Below are 17,138 nucleotides of genomic sequence, written 5' to 3'. Positions count from 1 at the left end.
CCGGCCCATGGCCGCCGCCACCCGCGCTGTCGCCCCTGCCGCCGCCGTGGCCGCCATGCCCTCGGTCCCCGCCGCGCTCTCCTCCGCGCCCTCCACGGCCGCCTCCGCTGCGCCCTCGTCCTCGTCGGTCTCCGGCTCGCCTTCGGGCTCCGAGATCTGCGCGGCGATCTGCATCTCGAAGATGGTGTCCTCGCAGAAACTCACGAAGAGTTCCATCTTCTCGGCCTCGCCGCCCTCGTTCACCACGTCGAAGATGAACTGGCGCTTGGACTCCTTCACCTGAAGCACGGGGCGGCAGACAGGATAGGGGCACCGTCAGCGGGGGCTCGGACAGCAGCAGTGGCAGCTACAAGGGGTCACCGCTGCAGGCGCTGTTCTAAATGCATTGTTACTCTGTTTTGAGACAGGGTCAGGTAGGGCGCGGTGGCTCCGCTTGTAATCACAGCACTTTGGGAAACCGAGGCGGGCAGATCACTTGAGGTCAGGAGTTCGAGACCAGCCTGGCCAACATGGTGAAACCCCCGTCTCTACTAAAAATGCAAAAATTAGCCGCCGTGGTGGCGCACCCCTGTAATCCCAGCTACTCAGGAGGCTGAGGTAGGAGAATTACTCTAACCCGTGAGGCAGAGGTTGCAGTGAGCCAAGATCTCGCCACTACACTCTAGCCTGGGCAACAGAGTAAGACTCCGTCTCAAAAAAAAAAAAAAAAAAAAAAGACAGGATCTAGCTCTGTCTCCCAAGCTGGAATGAAGTGATGCCATCTGGGCTCACTGCAACCTTCGCCCCCAGGGTTCAAGCGATCCCCATGCCTAGGCCTCTTGAGTAGCCTAGGATTACAGGCTCCCGACACCATGCCGGGCTGTTTTTGAATTTTCAGTGGAGACAGGGTTTTGCCATGTTGGCCAGGCTGGTGTCGAACTCCCGGCCTCAAGTGATCTGCCCGCCTCAGCTTCCCAAAGTGCTGGGATTACAGGCATGAGCCACCATGACTGGCCTGCTAATTTCTAAAAAAATTTTTTTTGCAGAGACAGGGTCTGGCTGTGTTGGTCAGGCTGGTGTCGAACTCCTGGCCTCAAGCACTCCTCTGGCCTTGGCCTCCCAAAGTGCTGGGAGTACAGGCAGGAGCGACAGCACCCGGCCATGTTGTCTTGATTATCAATAGCAAACCTATAGAGAGCGCTTTATAGAGAGCACTCATTGCAGGTGCTCCTGTAAATGCTTCAGTAAGGCCAGGCCCCAGACAAGCAGTTTCCATAAAACTCATTTAATCCTCACAAACAAGCCTAGGGCTAGCGGGTTTTCTTCCCATTTTATAGATGAGGACAGGGAGGCTCAGAAAGTTACATGCCCAGGTGACACAGACGAGGTGGCACATATAGGATTTGAAATCCCAGTGAGCTGGCTCCAGAATGGATGTATTTAGCTTCCTTGAGAGGAGGAGCATAGTGCTTGAAGGCAAAGGCAGCCAGCCTGCCTGGGTTCAAATCCTGATTCTGCCACTGAGTAGCTGGGTGATTCTGAATTAACTTTCTGGACCTCCATTTTCCCTCTGCAAAATGGGCATAATAAGACCTACATTATAAGGTTGGTGTGAGGGTTAAATGAGTTAGTAGATGCTGCATGATTAGAACAGCTCCCGGTGCCTGATAAATGCCATATAGTGGGCAGGCCATGATGGCTCACGCCTATAATCCCAGCACTTTGGGAGGCCAAGGTGAGCAGATCACCTGAGGTCAGGAATTCAAGACCAGCCTGGCCAACATGGCAAAATCCCGCCTCTACTGAAAATATAAAAATTAGCTGGGTGTGGTGGCACATGGCTGTAATCTCAGCTACTCAGGAGGCTGAGACAGGAGAACTACTTGAACCCAGGAGGTGGAGGTTGCAGTGAGCCGAGATCGTGCCATTGCACTCCAGCCTGGGTGACAAGAGCAAAACTCCGTCTCAAACAACAACGATGACAACAACACCGTACAGTGTTCCCTATTATTATACTGCCACACAGGTGCTCCGAGGCCACATGGGCATACGTGGATGCCTGAAGAGCAGGGGAAAGTGGAATGGGAAGGGGTGAGCAGAAGGGAGCGGGCGTTTGGAGAAACAGCACTAAGGGAAAGAGTGTCCGTGTGGGAAGCACGCAGTGGCAGAGGAAGAGGGGAGGGCAGAGCTCCCCCAGCATGTGCAAGGAGTGAGTGGGAAGGGCCATGGTGAATAGGGGCTTCCTGCAGAGGCAGGAATGTGCAGACATCATGGGTGCCAGGATGCTGCAACCACGTGTGTGCCAGATGGGGGTGTGTATGCAGTGGGGTCCCAAGAGGCATAGATGAGTGTGCAAGATCTCAAGGGTTCCGGCGGAGTATGTGAGGAGACACCAGCGGCCAGGGAGGGATCAGGTGCAAGGAGGGCGTGGCGGTATGGGAGGATGCCAGAAGTGTGCAACCATGAGAGGCTCAGTGTGTACAGTGGGTGTGGGCACATGGGGCAGGTGTGCAAGGGCCTGGGACTCTATGGGGGGACAGGAGGAGTATGAGTGTGAGAGGGGTCTGCAGTTATGCTCTGTGTGGGACATGAGCCCGCGTGCATGAGCTGGTGTCCCCTGAGGAGACATATGAAGAGCCCAGTCGTGAAGGAGGTGATGGATGCGCAAGCCTCCTGGGCTATGAGTGTGAGACAAGGGGGTGTGTGCACGTACCTGGGGGCATCTGAGGAACAAGCAAATGTGTGTGCAAAAGAATGTGGTGAGAGTGTGTCAGGGCCATGTGGGGAGTGTGAGGGAATGGAGAGGGGAACCATATGTCAGCCAGGTGTGCCAGCTGTGCTGGGGACATGCTGGGACCACGTGAGTGTACCCTCGGGGCAAGTGAGTGTGTGAGGGGTGTTCAAGCATTTGTGGGCTGGGCATAGGAGGAGCTGAGACAGGGCCCATCAGGTTAGAAAGTGGGTCTGGGGGCTCTTGTGGGTGACCCTGAAACCGTGGCCCAAGTGTGCGTGGGTGAGCATGGTTGTGCCAGGGCTACAGTGACGGCAAGTGGGCAGTGAACGAATGAGGCGTGCCAGGGTTCTGGGAGGGCTCACTGGCATCCTCAGGGTGTGTATGCAAGAGGTGTGCACCCACGTGTGGGCCCAGAATAAGTGGGGGTACACATCGTGTGCTAGGACTTAAGAATGCATCTGGGGGCACACGTGATGACTGGTGAAGGGTAGGTCAGCATGCCAGGGCACCCCAGAGCCCCCAAGGTGAGCGTGTACAAGCGTGAGCATGAGCGGGCCAGGAGCAAGAGATGGCACACCGGGGCTGCTGGGAAGGTGAGCGAGGGGTGTATCGCCATGCGGGTTCAAGGAGGTGACAGTGTGGGTAGGGCTGCATCAGGGCTATAAGGGCCTGCCAGAGGTCCCAGGGTGTGCGTGTAGGGGGAAAGCATGGCGTGTGAGCAGCCACAGTCAGGACACACTGACCCTGCTTCATGCCCAAGGGCTGTGTATCTTGTGGTCGAGGTCCGAAAGAAATGGCCAGGGGCGAGCCAGGGATGTGCAAGGGCACAGCAGGGCAAAATGTGTACAAAAGGGTGGGCGTGGGCTTGCCAGAGCAGGGCAGATATGCGAGGCACGCACAGCCCCCTGTGGGGTCCGAGCGTGCAGGAAGTGAGCACCCGCACGCCCGAAGCCCCAGGAGGCGAGCATGCACGCGCGCGTGTCCCCCGACCTGGGGCATCTCCCACTGGGCGCGGTTGGTCTCCGAGATCTCGAAGTAGATGCGCTCGATGCGGCGCGAGGCGCCCATGATCTCGATGCGGCCCAGGTAGGGGCGGAAGTACTCGAGGATGCTCTCGGCCAGCTCCAGGAAGTTGTGCAGGCGCGGGTCATGCGGCACATGCTCTGACAGGTTGGTCAGCAGCACCGCCACGTTGAAGCCGATGTCGCGAGCTGGCTCCTGGAAGCGGTTGGCGAACTCCTCGCAGTTGATCATCTCGTTCTCATCCGCTTCGGAGCACGAAAGCAGGAACTGGATTTCTGGACCACTGAACTGCTTCTGGCTGTCCATTGCCTGGGAGCGGGCAGGGAGGTCAGTGGGGTGGCCTGGAGAGCCTCAATTCTCTCTCTCTCTTTTTTTTAGACAAGGTATCGCTGTATTGCCCAGGCTGGAGTGCAGTGGCACTATCACGGCTCACCACAGCCTCAACACATCCCTCTTGCCCCAATCCCAACCCCTGGGCTCAACTGCCCAGCCTCCAGACTAGCTGGGACTATAGGCACACACCACTACACCTGGCTAATTTTAACTTTAAAAAAATTTTTTTTTTTTTTGGTAGAGATAGGGTCTCCCTATGTTGCCAAAGCTGGTCTCAAACTCCTGGGCTCAAGGGATCCTCCCACTTCAGCTGAAACTTGTGTTTTTTTTTTTTTTGAGACGGAGTTTTGCTCTTGTCGCCCAGGCTGGAGTGCAGTGGCGTGATCTCCGCTCACTGCAACCTCTACCTCCCAGGTTCAAGTGACTCTCCTGCCTCAGCCTCCTGAGTAGCTGGGATTACAGGCTCCTGCCACCACATCCGGCTAATTTTTTGTATTTTTAGTGAGATGGGGGTTTCATGATGTTGGCCAGGCTGGTCTCGAACTCCGGTCCTGTCCCCAGGTGATCCACCCGCCTCTGCCTCCCAAAGTGCAGGGGTGACAGGTGTGAGCCACCACGCCCAGCCATAACACTCTTTATCTGTTATCCTGCTAATGGAAATGTAGGTTGCTTCCAGATTTTTTTTTTTTTTTTCCTCCTGAGACTGGGTCTCGCTCTGTCACCCAGGCTGGGGTGGTGCAGTGGCACAATCTCAGCTCATTGCAGCCTCCACCTCCCAGGGTCAAATGAGTCTCGTGCTTCAGCCTCCTGAGTAGCTAGGACTACAGGTGCATGCTACTGTGCCTAGTGAATTTTTGTATTTTTTTGTAGACGGGGTTTTGCCATGTTGCCCAGGCTTGTCCCAAACTCCTGAACTCAGGTGATTTGCCCTACTCTGCATCCCAAAGTGTTGGGATTGCAAGCATAAATCACCAAGTTCACCCACAGATTTTTTTTACAGACATTTTTCTTGAACATTCTTGTGCTGATTGCCCATGCATTTTTGCAAGAGGTTCTCTAGAGCAGCATAAAATGTTCTTGACCACACTCAATGTAAGAATATATTTTACAATGTGACTCAAAAAAAAAAAAAAAAAAAGGTTTCATGACACAATTCTGACCTTTGCTGTGTAGCACACTCTGCAATGTTCTATTTTATTTCTAAAGATGCTGGTCACGAGTTATGCGTTGCTAAATTAATTTCATTACCTACAGATGGGTTGCAATATGCAGTGTGAGAAATGTTGCTCTGGGGTATGAACAGAAGCAAAATTTTCTGGCTCTCAAAAGTGCTTTGTAAAAACCCCAGAACTTTGCAAAATGCTTTCTAAATGAGTAACACGCTTTGCAAATCATGAAGGGCTCTAGAAACCACAGAGCATGGAGACATAATCACACCGGAACCCCTCACCTACTGCCCTTACCTCGTCTGCCTGCCTCCCCCTCTATCATGAGCAGTGTGACACTGTCTGTCTCAAAAACCTACCCCTGACCAGGCGTGGTGGCTCATGCCTGTAATCCCAGGACTTTGGGAGGCCAAGGCGGGTGGATCACCTGAGGTCGGGAGTTCAAGACCAGCCTGGACAACATGGTGAAATCCCGTCTCTACTAAAAATACAAAAATTAGCTAGGCATGGTGGTGCGTGCCTATCATCCCAGATACTTGGGAGGCTGAGGCAGCAGAATGGCTTGAACCTGTGAGGTGGAGGTTGCAGTGAGCCGAGATTGTGCCATTGCACCTAGCCTGGGCAATAAGAGCGAGACCCTGTGCAAAGAAAAAAAAAAAAAGCACACCTCTCCACAGGGGCCTGGGACACTATCACCTCCATTCACTCCTAGACTCTGCTCTTGTGATTTGCTGGTCTGTCTTTGTCATCATTCATTGTCCATCCCTTTATTTTATTTTATTTTATTTTATTTATTTATTTATTTATTTTATTATTATTATTATTTGAGACAGAGTCTTGCTGTGTCTTTCCCAGGCTGGAGTGCAGTGGCACGATCTTGGCTCACTGCAGTCTCCACCTCCTGGGTTCAAGTGATTCTCCTGTCTCAGCCTCCTGAGTAGCTGGGACTACAGGCACGTGCCACTGCACTGGCTAATTCTGTATTTCTAATAGAGACAGGGTTTTGCCATGTTGGTCAGGCTGACCTCGAACTCCTGACCTCAGATGATCTGCCCGCCTGGGCCTCCCAAAATGCTGGGATTACAGGCGTGAGCCACCACACCCGGCCTATTTAAAAAAAACCTTATTTTTACTTTTATTTTTTGAGACAGAGTCTTGCTCTGTCACCCAGGCTGGAGTGCAGTGGTGTGATCTTGGCTCAGTGAAACCTCTGCCTCCAGGGTTCAGCGATTCTCCTGCCTCAGTCTTCTGAGTAGCTGAGATTACAGGCATGCGCCACCACACCCAGCTAATTTTTGTATTTTTAGTAGAGATGGGGTTTCGCCATGTTGGCCAGGATGGTCTTGAACTCCTGATCTCAAGTGATCCGCCTGCCTTGGCCTCCCAAAGTGTTGGGATTCCAGGAGTGAGCCAGGCCTTTTATTTTCATTTTGTGGGTACATAGTAGTTGTATATGTGGTAGGTGAACTATTTTGATACAGGCACGCAATACGTACTCACATCAGGGTTGATGGGGTATCCATTCCCTCCGGCATTTATCCTTTCTTTGTGTTACAGTCTACTTATAGTCTTTTAGTTGTTTTATTTTATTAATTTTATGAGACAAAGTCTATCTCTACTACCTAGGTTGGAGTGTAATGGAGTGATCATGGCTTGCCATAGCCTCGACCTCCTGGGCTCAAGTTATCCTTCCATCTTAGCCTTCCAAATTGCAACCACAGGCATGCACCACCATACCCAGATAATTTTTTAAACAGTTTTTTTGTAGAGACAAGGTCTCATTATGTTTGAACTCCTGGGCTCAAGCGATCCTCCCACCTCAGCCTCCCAAAGTGCCGAGATTACAGGCATAAGTCATTGTGCCTGGCTAGTATTTTACTTTATATTTTATTTTATTATTTTATTTTATTTTTGAGAGAGTCTCACTCTGTTGCCCAGGCTGGAGTGCAGTGGCGTGATCTCGGCTCACTGCAACCTCCGCCTCCTGGGTTCAAGCAATTCTCTTGCCTCAGCCTCCCGAGTAGCTGGGATTACAGGCATGCACTACCATGCCTAGCTAATTTTTGTATTCTTATTTTTACTTTTTTGAGACAGAATTTCGCTATTGTCACCCAGGCTGGAGTGCAATGGCACAATTTTGGCTCACAGCAACCTCTTCCTCCTGGGTTCAAGTGATTCTCTTGCCTCAGCCTCCCAAGTAGCTAGGACTTCAGGCACAGGCCACGATGCCTGGCTAATTTTTGTATTTTTTGTAGGGACAGGGTTTCGCCATGTTGCCCAGGCTGCTTTCTGTCCCTCTTGTTCCCACCTTTCAGTGTTTCCATTTACTGTCCCCTTTGCCTGGGACATCACAGCCTCCCTGATTCATATGGTACCTTTCAACTCTCAGCTTCGCTGTCCCCTCCTGCAGAAGGCCTTCCTCCACTAGCCGGTTTACAGGGCTTACCACACCCTGCTCACTCCCACGCTCTTCAGACCACAGATTATAACCTACAATTACTTGGTGTATTTCATTATTTGCATCTGCCCCTTCCCACTGGACTATTGGCCCCCACAGTGGCCTCTCTGTTTTGTTCACTGCTGTACCTACAGGACTAGGGCAGGGCCTGACACACAGTAGGCACTCATACTCATTTGTCAAATGAAGGAAGCATCACGAAAACTAAGAGGCCGGGAGCCGTGGCTCAGGCCTGTAATCCCAGCACTTTGGGAGGCTGAGGCAGGTGGATCACTTGAGGTCAGGAGTTCAAGACCAGCCTGGCCAACGTGATGAAACCCCATCTCTAGTAAAAATACGAAAATTAGTCAGGGTGATGGTGGGAGCTGGTAATCCCAGCTCTTTGGGAGGCTGAGGCAGGATAATTGCTTGAACCTGGGAGGCGGAGGTTGCAGTGAGCCAAGAGCATGCCTGGGTGACAGAACGAGACTCTGTCTGTCTCAAAAAAAAAAAAAAAAGAAGAAAGAAAAAAGAAATGAGACTATTGCCATTTTGCAACCTCTAATGAATGAATATGTCTGAGCGTTGAGCAGAGACAGCTGCTGGTATCTGGAGAGGAGGTGCTTCCTGGTGGAGGTACACAGTAGCCCCACATAGGAAGGTTCTGGCCAAAAAACTCCTTACACCCAAACCTGAATCTGCTCGAACTTCAGCTGAGTCCCACTTTGGAGGAAACCCAGGGGACAGAGGAACACAAGAAATGATACCACAAGGATGCATCGGTCAGGTCCAGACTGTGGGAAACTCTACAACTAGGACAGCACTATCCATTGATAGACTTAGTGTGAAAAAAGAGTGAAAAATGTCAAGCTAATCATTTTTTAGATTGATTATGGCCAGGCATGGTGGCTCTTGCCTGTAATCCCAGCACCTTGGGTGGCTGAGGAGGGTGGATTGCTTGAGCACAGGAGTTTGAGACCAGCTTGGGCAACATGGTGAGACCTCGTCTCTATAAATAAATAAACAGGATTGATTCCATGTTGAAATAATATCTTGAATGTATTAGATTACGTGTAGTGCTTCATCTTACTTTTTTTTTTTTTTAACAGTGTCTTGCTCTGTTGCCCAGGTTGAAGTGCAGTGCCATGAACATGGTTCACTGCAGCATTAACCTCTGAGGTTCAAGGGATCCTCCTGCCTCAGCCTCCCCAGTAACTTTGACTGCAGATATGCACTACTACACCTGGTTATTTTTTTTTTTTTTGAGACGGAGTCTCGCTCTGTCACCCGGGCTGGAGTGCAGTGGCCGGATCTCAGCTCACTGCAAGCTCCGCCTCCCGGGTTTACGCCATTCTCCTGCCTCAGCCTCCTGAGTAGCTGGGACTACAGGCGCCCGCCACCTCGCCCGGCTAGTTTTTTGTATTTTTTAGTAGAGACGGGGTTTCACTGTGTTAGCCAGGATGGTCTCGATCTCCTGACCTCGTGATCCGCCCGTCTCGGCCTCCCAAAGTGCTGGGATTACAGGCTTGAGCCACCGCGCCTGGCCTACACCTGGTTATTTTTTAAAGTTTTTATAGAGACAGGGTTTTGCTATGTTACCCAGGCTGGCTGAAACTCCTGACCTCAAGTGATCCTCCCGCCTTGGCCTCCCAAAGTGCTGGGATTATAGGCGCGAGCCACCATGCCTGGTCCTCTTTTTACTTTTTAAAAAACATGGCTATTGGCCGGGCACGGTGGCTCAAGCCTGTAATCCTAGCACTTTGGGAGGCCGAGACGGGCGGATCACGAGGTCAGGAGATCGAAACCATCCTGGCTAACATGGTGAAACCCTGTCTCTACAAAAAAATAAAAAAAACTAGCCGGGTGAGGCTGTAGTCCCAGTTACTCGGGAGGCTGAGGCAGGAGAATGGCGTAAACTCAGGAGGCAGAGCTTGCAGTGAGCTGAGATCCGGCCACTGCACTCCAGCCAGGGCGACAGAGCGAGACTCCGTCTCAAAAAAAAAAACAAAAAACAAAAAACAAAAAAAAAAAAACACATGGCTATTATAAAATTTAAAATTATGATGACTCACGCCTGTAATCCCAGCACTTTGGGAGGCTGAAGTGGGCAGATCACTTTACGCCAAGAGTTCGAGACTATCCTGGCCAACATGGCGAAACCTTGTCTCTTCTAAAAACACAAAAATTAGCCAGGTGTGGTGGCACATGCCTGTAATCTCAGCTACTCAGGAGGCTGAGGCAGGAGAATCACCTGAACCTGACAGGTGGAGGTTGAAGTGAGCTGAGATCGCCCCGCCGCACTCCAGCCTGGACAATAGAGCGAGACCCTGTCTCAAAAAAAAAAGAAAAAAAGAAAATTAAAAAAATATATATATTGTTCATATTGTATTTCTGTTGGACAGTAAAAATCTGCAGGACTAACAGCCTGGATCTCCAGGACATAAACTGCAAGGAAAAAGAAAAGATGATAGCAGGGAAGCAAGAGATGAAAGATGATTTTAAAAAGTATCAGCCAATTGCAATGGGTGGCCCCTGTTTGGATTCTGATTCAAAGAAGCTCCAAAAAATCCTGATAGTTATGTGAAAGTTATGAGATTTGGAAATTTGCACACTGACTAGATACTTGATGTTAAAGGCTGTGATTATATTTTTATTTGTACTGTTTTATTTTTGGTTAGGAGTGATAATGACATTGTGGTTTGTCAAATAAAAGGAATGTCTTTTAAGGCCACACATACACACACACATGCGTTTTGTTTGTTTGTTTTTTTGAGGCAGAGTCTCTCTCTGTTGCCCAGGCTGAAGTGGAGTGCAGTGGTGTGTTCAGGACTCACTACACCCTCAACTTCTTGGTCCTCCCACCTCAGCCTCCCAAGTAGCTAGGACTACAGGAATGTGCCACCACACTCAGCTAATTTTTTGTATTTTTAGTGGAGACAGGGTTTCGCCATGTTGCCCAGGCTCTTCTCAAACAATCCACCCTCAATCCTGGGCTCAAGCAATCCACCCTCTTGGACCTCCCAAAGTGCTGGGATTACAGGCGTGAGCCACCGTGTCTGGCCAAGACCATATATATTTTATGATACCATTTATATGCAGTGTTCAGAACAGGCAAATCTATACAGGCAGAAAGATGAGTGGTTACCGGGAGCTGGGTGGGGGAAATGGGACATGACTGCTAACGGGTATGGGGTTCCTTTTGAAAGGATGATTAAAATGTTCTAAAATTAGATTGCAGTGATGGCTTTACAATTCTGTGAACACACTATAAACCACTGAACCGTACATTTTAAATGGGTGGATTTTATGGTATGTACATTCTATTTCAATAAAGATATTTTAAAAAGGAAGACATTTCCTATATTTGCAGATGGGAAAACAGTAAAGATAACCTCAAGACTGTTTACTGACCAGGAATAAATCAGTAACCTAAAATGTGGTTTCAGTTGGGTGAGGTGACTCATTCCTGTAATCCCAGCACTTTGGGATGCAGAGACAGGAGGATCCCTTGAATCCAGGAGTTCAAGACTAACCTGGGCAACATAGAGAGACCTCATCTCTGTTAATATAATTAAAATTTTAAATAAATAAATAAATAAAATGTGATTTCAAACACCAGAAAGGGCCTTCCAAACTATAGTCGATGTTTTGAAATCTACAAAGTACTTCATCACTGAAGATGTGATTTGTAAAGTGTCAAGAACTCTGCCAACCATGAAGAACTTGGGAAATTATAGAACAATGCTACTTTTTTTTTTTCTTTTGAAGCGGAGTCTCGTTCTGTCGCCCAGGCAGGAGTGCAGTGGCGCGATCTCAGCTCACTGTAACCTCCACCTCCTGGGTTCAAGCAATTCTCTGCCTCAGCCTCCTGAATAGCTGGGATTACAGGCGCATGCCACCATGCCCAAGTAATTTTTGCATTTTGTAGTAGAAACAGGGGTTTCCTGACTTTAAGTGATCCGCCCACCTCAGCCTCCCAGAGTGCTGGGATTACAGGTGTGAGTCACTGAGCCCGGCCACAGTGCTACATTTTTTAAATGTAGATTTTCATATGAATGGAAAGGCAGAAAAAGCATCTGGACTTTGGGAGGCCAAGGCGGGTGGATGACCTGAGGTCAGGAGTTTGAGACCAGACTGGCCAACATGGTGAAACCCCATCTCTACTAAAAATACAAAAAAATAGCTGGGTGTGGTGGCGCACGCCTGTAATCCCAGCTACTTGGGAGGCTTAGGTATGAGAATCGCTTCAACCCATGAGGCAGAGGTTACATTGAGCTGAGATCACACCACTGCACTCTACTTTGGGCAACAGAGCAAGACTCTGTCTCAAAAAAAAAAAAAATTAAAAAATTAAAACTATACTGCAATACCATTTTCACCTATCAGATTGGCAAAATCCAAAGATTTGACAGTGCAGTCTGGTGGCGAGGCTGTGGGGAGACAGGCACACTCTTATGTTATTAATGAGAAAGAAAAATGGAGAGCAATGTCTGTCCAAATGACAAATTCATTTACCCTTTTACCCAGCTATCCCATTTCTGGAAGTTTATCCTCTGAGATGAATCACACATGATTTACAGAATGTTGTATAACAAGAGTAATTGTTTTTGTTTGCTTGTTTTTTGAGATGGACTTTCACTTTTTTTGTCCAGGATGGAGTGCAATGGCACGATCTCAGCTCACTGCAACCTCTACCTCACAGGTTCAAGTGATTCTCCTGCCTCAGCCTCCCAAGCAGCTCAGATTACAGGTGCATGCCACCATGACCAGCTAATTTTTTTGTATTTGTAGTAGAGATAGGGTTTCACTGTGTTGGCCAGGCTGGTTTCAAACTCCTGACCTCGGGTGATCCATCTGCCTCAGCCTCTCAAAATGTAACAAGAGTAAGTGTTAAAGCCAGCATTACTCTAGGCCCAAATACAGCCTTCCTCAGCACATTTCCCTCCATCTGCTAGAACTCTGCAGTAATACATGTACAAATGTAGAATGCCTGTGGTATAAATGACACCCTTGTTGCAGTGCACAATGTGTGCAACTATCCATGACAGCCCTGACCGCAACATGGGTTGTATAGCAAAACATAGGAAATAAAGCCACTGTCTATCAACAAGGAATAGCAAATTAACCATAATATACATACAGTGTGGAATATTGAACACCTGTAAAAAAGAATGAGGAAGCTTCCTATATCTTCAGAATATGTTGTTAAATAATACAGACCAGTGATATTATACCTATTATGTACAAAATGAGAAAAACAAGAATATCTGTTTGTATTTTCATTGAAAAAATGATGGAAGGATGCAAAAGAAACTAACGAAAGGGCTTACCATGGTAGATATGGGGAAGAATGTATTGGAAAAGAGTAGGAGTGAGAATTCTCAATTCACGCCTTGCTATATTTTGATATCTTTTTTTTGAGACAAAGTCTTGTGCTCTGTTGCCCAGGCTGGAATGCAGTGGCACAGTCATGGCACACTGCAGCCTTGACCTTCTGGGCTCAAAGGATCCTCCCAGCTCAGTCAGCCTCCAGAGGAGCTGGGACTACAGGTGCACACCTCCACATCCAACTAATTTTTTGAATTTTTTTTTTTTTCTTTTTTTGGCAATGGGGTCTTGCTATATTGTTCAGGCTGGTCTCAAACTCCTGGCCTCAAGCGATTCTCCTGCCTTGGCCTCCTAAAGTGCTGGAATTACCAGTGTGAGCCACAGCACCTGGCTATATTTTGATTTTTTTTTTTTTTTTTGAGATGTAATCACACTCTGCCGCCCAGGCTGGAATGCAGTGGCACGATCTCAGCTCACTGCAATCTCTGTCTCCCAGGCTCCAGGGATTCTCCTGCCTTAGCCTCCTGAGTAGCTGGGATTACAGGCACCTGCCACCATGCTTGGCTAATTTCTGTATTTTTACTAGAGATGACGGGGGTTTGCCATGTTGCCCAGGCTGGTCTTGAACTCCTAACCTCAAGTGATCTGCCTGCCTCGGCCTCCCAAAATGTTGAGATTACAGGTGTGAGCCACTGTGCCCAGCCTATATTTTGATTTTTTAAAATCGTGAGTATTATATATTCAAAAAATAAAATGAATACACTTTTACCAGTTGCAGATTATAACTTTGTGTAACAGATGTTGAGCTGTAAAATGTCAGGTACCTGACATTAAACCCTGTGATCTGTGCAGCCCCAGTCAAGAGAGATCATTACTCATTTTCAATTATGAATCATGTGTATTTTAGCTCCTGCAAGTGCTTTTGGCTTTTCTTGTAGTCACCCCAGACTCTCTCCCTAAACCTGCCAGGCTCGAGAGTAGGGCTGAGACCCCAACCAGGGCCCAGCTCCCAAGAAGTGCTCACTGACTATCGATTAGACCAGATTAACAGATGAATCTGGAGGCAGTGTACTCTGGAGCCAGACCACCTGAGGTCTAACCCCAGCCTTGTCACTTATTAGCTGGGTGACCTTAAGCATGTCTGTTTATCTCCCTGTGCCTCAGTTTCCGCATCCATAAAATGGGAATAAAAGCAGTCCTGGTGGCCGGGCGCGGTGGCTCACGCCTGTAATCCCAGCACTTTGGGAGGCTGAGGCAGGCGGATCATGAGGTCAAGAGATCGAGACCACCTTGGCCAACACGGAAACCCCGTCTCTACTAAAATACAAAATTAGTTGGGCGTGGTGGCAGGCGCCTGTAGTCCAGCAACTCAAGAGGCTGCGGCAGGAGAATCGCTTGAACCTGGGAGGCGGAGTTTGCAGTGAGCCAAGATCACACCACTATACTCTAGCCTGGCAACAGAGTGAGACTNGCCCCAGTCAAGAGAGATCATTACTCATTTTCAATTATGAATCATGTGTATTTTAGCTCCTGCAAGTGCTTTTGGCTTTTCTTGTAGTCACCCCAGACTCTCTCCCTAAACCTGCCAGGCTCGAGAGTAGGGCTGAGACCCCCAACCAGGGCCCAGCTCCCAAGAAGTGCTCACTGACTATCGATTAGACCAGATTAACAGATGAATCTGGAGGCAGTGTACTCTGGAGCCAGACCACCTGAGGTCTAACCCCAGCCTTGTCACTTATTAGCTGGGTGACCTTAAGCATGTCTGTTTATCTCCCTGTGCCTCAGTTTCCGCATCCATAAAATGGGAATAAAAAGCAGTCCTGGTGGCCGGGCGCGGTGGCTCACGCCTGTAATCCCAGCACTTTGGGAGGCTGAGGCAGGCGGATCATGAGGTCAAGAGATCGAGACCACCTTGGCCAACACGGAAACCCCGTCTCTACTAAAAATACAAAAATTAGTTGGGCGTGGTGGCAGGCGCCTGTAGTCCAGCAACTCAAGAGGCTGCGGCAGGAGAATCGCTTGAACCTGGGAGGCGGAGTTTGCAGTGAGCCAAGATCACACCACTATACTCTAGCCTGGCAACAGAGTGAGACTCTGTCTCAGGAAAAAAAAAAAAAAAAAAAAAGCTGTCCTGCCGGGCACGGTAGCTTATGCTGGTAATCCCAGCACTTTGGAAGCCTGAGGTAGGCTGATTGCTTCAGTCCTGGAGTTCAAGACCAGCTAGGGCAACATGTGAAACCCCATCTCTAAAATAAATAAATAAATAAACAACCAAAAAAATTATCTGGGTGTGGTGGTGCACACCTGGAGTCCCAGTTACTTGGGAGGCTAAGGTAGGAGGATCACCTGAGCCTAGGAGGCCCAGGCTACAGTGAGTTGTGGTCACGCCACTGCACTCCAGCCTGACTGACAGAGCAAGACCCTGTCTCAAAGAAGCAAAACAAAACAAAAAAGCAGTCCTTACCATGTAGGGTTGCCGTAAGGACTGAATGAGCGAATTCACTGATACGCACGGCACAGAGTGAGAATATGGTAACTATGAGCTCTTCATGAAGGTGGAGGGCTCAGGCACAGCGACGGGTAAGAGGCTACGAGGGGTTGTCTGGGAGGCAGAGTCCCAGGGATGTGAGGCTCAGGGTCAGGGAAGCAGGCATTGCCCCTCAGGGTTGGGGAGGGAAAGGAAAAGGCTGGCTGTGACAAAGGCTGCCAAGACGACAAGCCAGAGGGGAGAGTCTGAGGTAAAGAGGTCCCTGATGATCTTGGTCAGAGGAGTTTCAGGAGCCTGACGGGGACGGAAGCCGGCAAGCCCCGAATCAGGGAAGGAGTGGGAGGTGAGAACGGAGGATCAAGGGCAGATGACTCTTGCAAGGCGTGGCTGAGAAGCAGAGAGACACAGGGAGGCTCTTGGGGAACAACTGGAAGGCATGGGGAGCTTTGATTTTAACTCAGGGAACCCTGAGCTTACCTAAGTGCAGATGGCCAGTCACAGTTGCAACCCATAGAATAAGAAGCCATGGGCCAGGTGCAGTGGCTCATGCCTGTAATCCCAGCACTTTGGGAGGCTGAGGCGGGTGGATCACTTCAGGTTGGGAGTTCGAAACCAGCCTGACCATCACTTGAGGTTGGGGGTTCGAGACCAGCCTGACCAATGTGGTGAAACCCTGTCTCCACTAAAAATACAAAATTAGTCAGGCGTGGTGGTGGGTGTAATCCCAGAGACTTGGGAGGCTGAGACAGGAGAATTGCTTGAACCCAGGAGGTGGAAGTTGTGATGAGCCGAGATCACACCATTGCACTCCAGCCTGGGCAACAAGAGCAAAACTCCGTCTCAAAAAAAAAAAAAAAAAAAAAAAAAAAAAAGCCATGAACCCACACTGATGTAAATGAATGGATGAATGAGCAAATGAAATGGACAAGAAGGAAATACTCTTTCTTACATTGAAATGGTGCCTAATAATGGTAAAGCATACGGTGAAATGAGAAAACCAACATTTGTCAGCTACTAGAGGAATAATTGTTTCAGGCAAGAATCATCAATGGATGCTGACCCTGCCTGCAGTGAGCAGAATATTTACATAGCCTCAAAGTATGTCCTCACAAGACACTTATTGATTCCAAAGGGAATAACAGTTACTTCATCGTGGAGCCCCTGGTGAACACCGAGTTAACCAAGCCTTCCAAGTTAACAACAGTAATGGGAAGAGACATTGGCCAGGTGCAGTGACTCACACCTGTAATCCCAGCACTTTAGGTGGCTGGGGCAGGAGGATGGCCTGAGCCCAGGCGGTCAAGGCTGCAGTGAGCTAGAATTGTTGGACTGCACTCCAGCCTGGGCAATAGAGAAAGACTCTGACTCTAAAAACAAATAAATAAGTAAATAAAGAGTAACGGGATGAAACTACATGTGCCTCCTAATACATTACACTGAGGACACATCACTTCTCTAATATTCCTGCAAAAGATGCATAACCCTAGTCTAATAATGATGAAAACTCACACAAACCCACACCGAACGACATTTTACAAAACAGCTCGCCTGTGTTCTTCAAACACAGCAGGAAAGATAAAGACACACCCAGGCACAGTTCCAGACTGAAGGAGGAAAACAGAATACCTCAGTACCTCAATGCAATCCCTG

At 49.0% G+C, this 17,138-nt stretch overlaps 1 protein-coding gene across 1 annotated transcript in view; it reads right to left on the bottom strand.

Moving 5' to 3' along the window:
• RYR1 (ryanodine receptor 1) overlaps positions 1-17,138 on the bottom strand; it is a 165,376-nt gene that overhangs the window by 21,679 nt on the left and 126,559 nt on the right. Inside the window, exons 86-87 of the mRNA XM_017887349.1 lie at positions 3,704-4,045; positions 6-279 (exon numbers count right to left, since the gene is read on the bottom strand). Coding sequence (XP_017742838.1) covers positions 6-279; positions 3,704-4,045 — 616 coding nt within the window. The remainder of the gene's footprint in view (positions 1-5; positions 280-3,703; positions 4,046-17,138) is intronic.

Source organism: Rhinopithecus bieti, unplaced genomic scaffold (assembly GCF_001698545.2).
Source record: "Rhinopithecus bieti isolate Rb0 unplaced genomic scaffold, ASM169854v2 scaffold_15776, whole genome shotgun sequence".
NCBI classification, from domain to species: Eukaryota; Metazoa; Chordata; class Mammalia; order Primates; family Cercopithecidae; genus Rhinopithecus; species Rhinopithecus bieti.
Note: the sequence above shows the minus strand (reverse complement) of the source record. Positions and strands in the feature narration are given on the sequence as shown.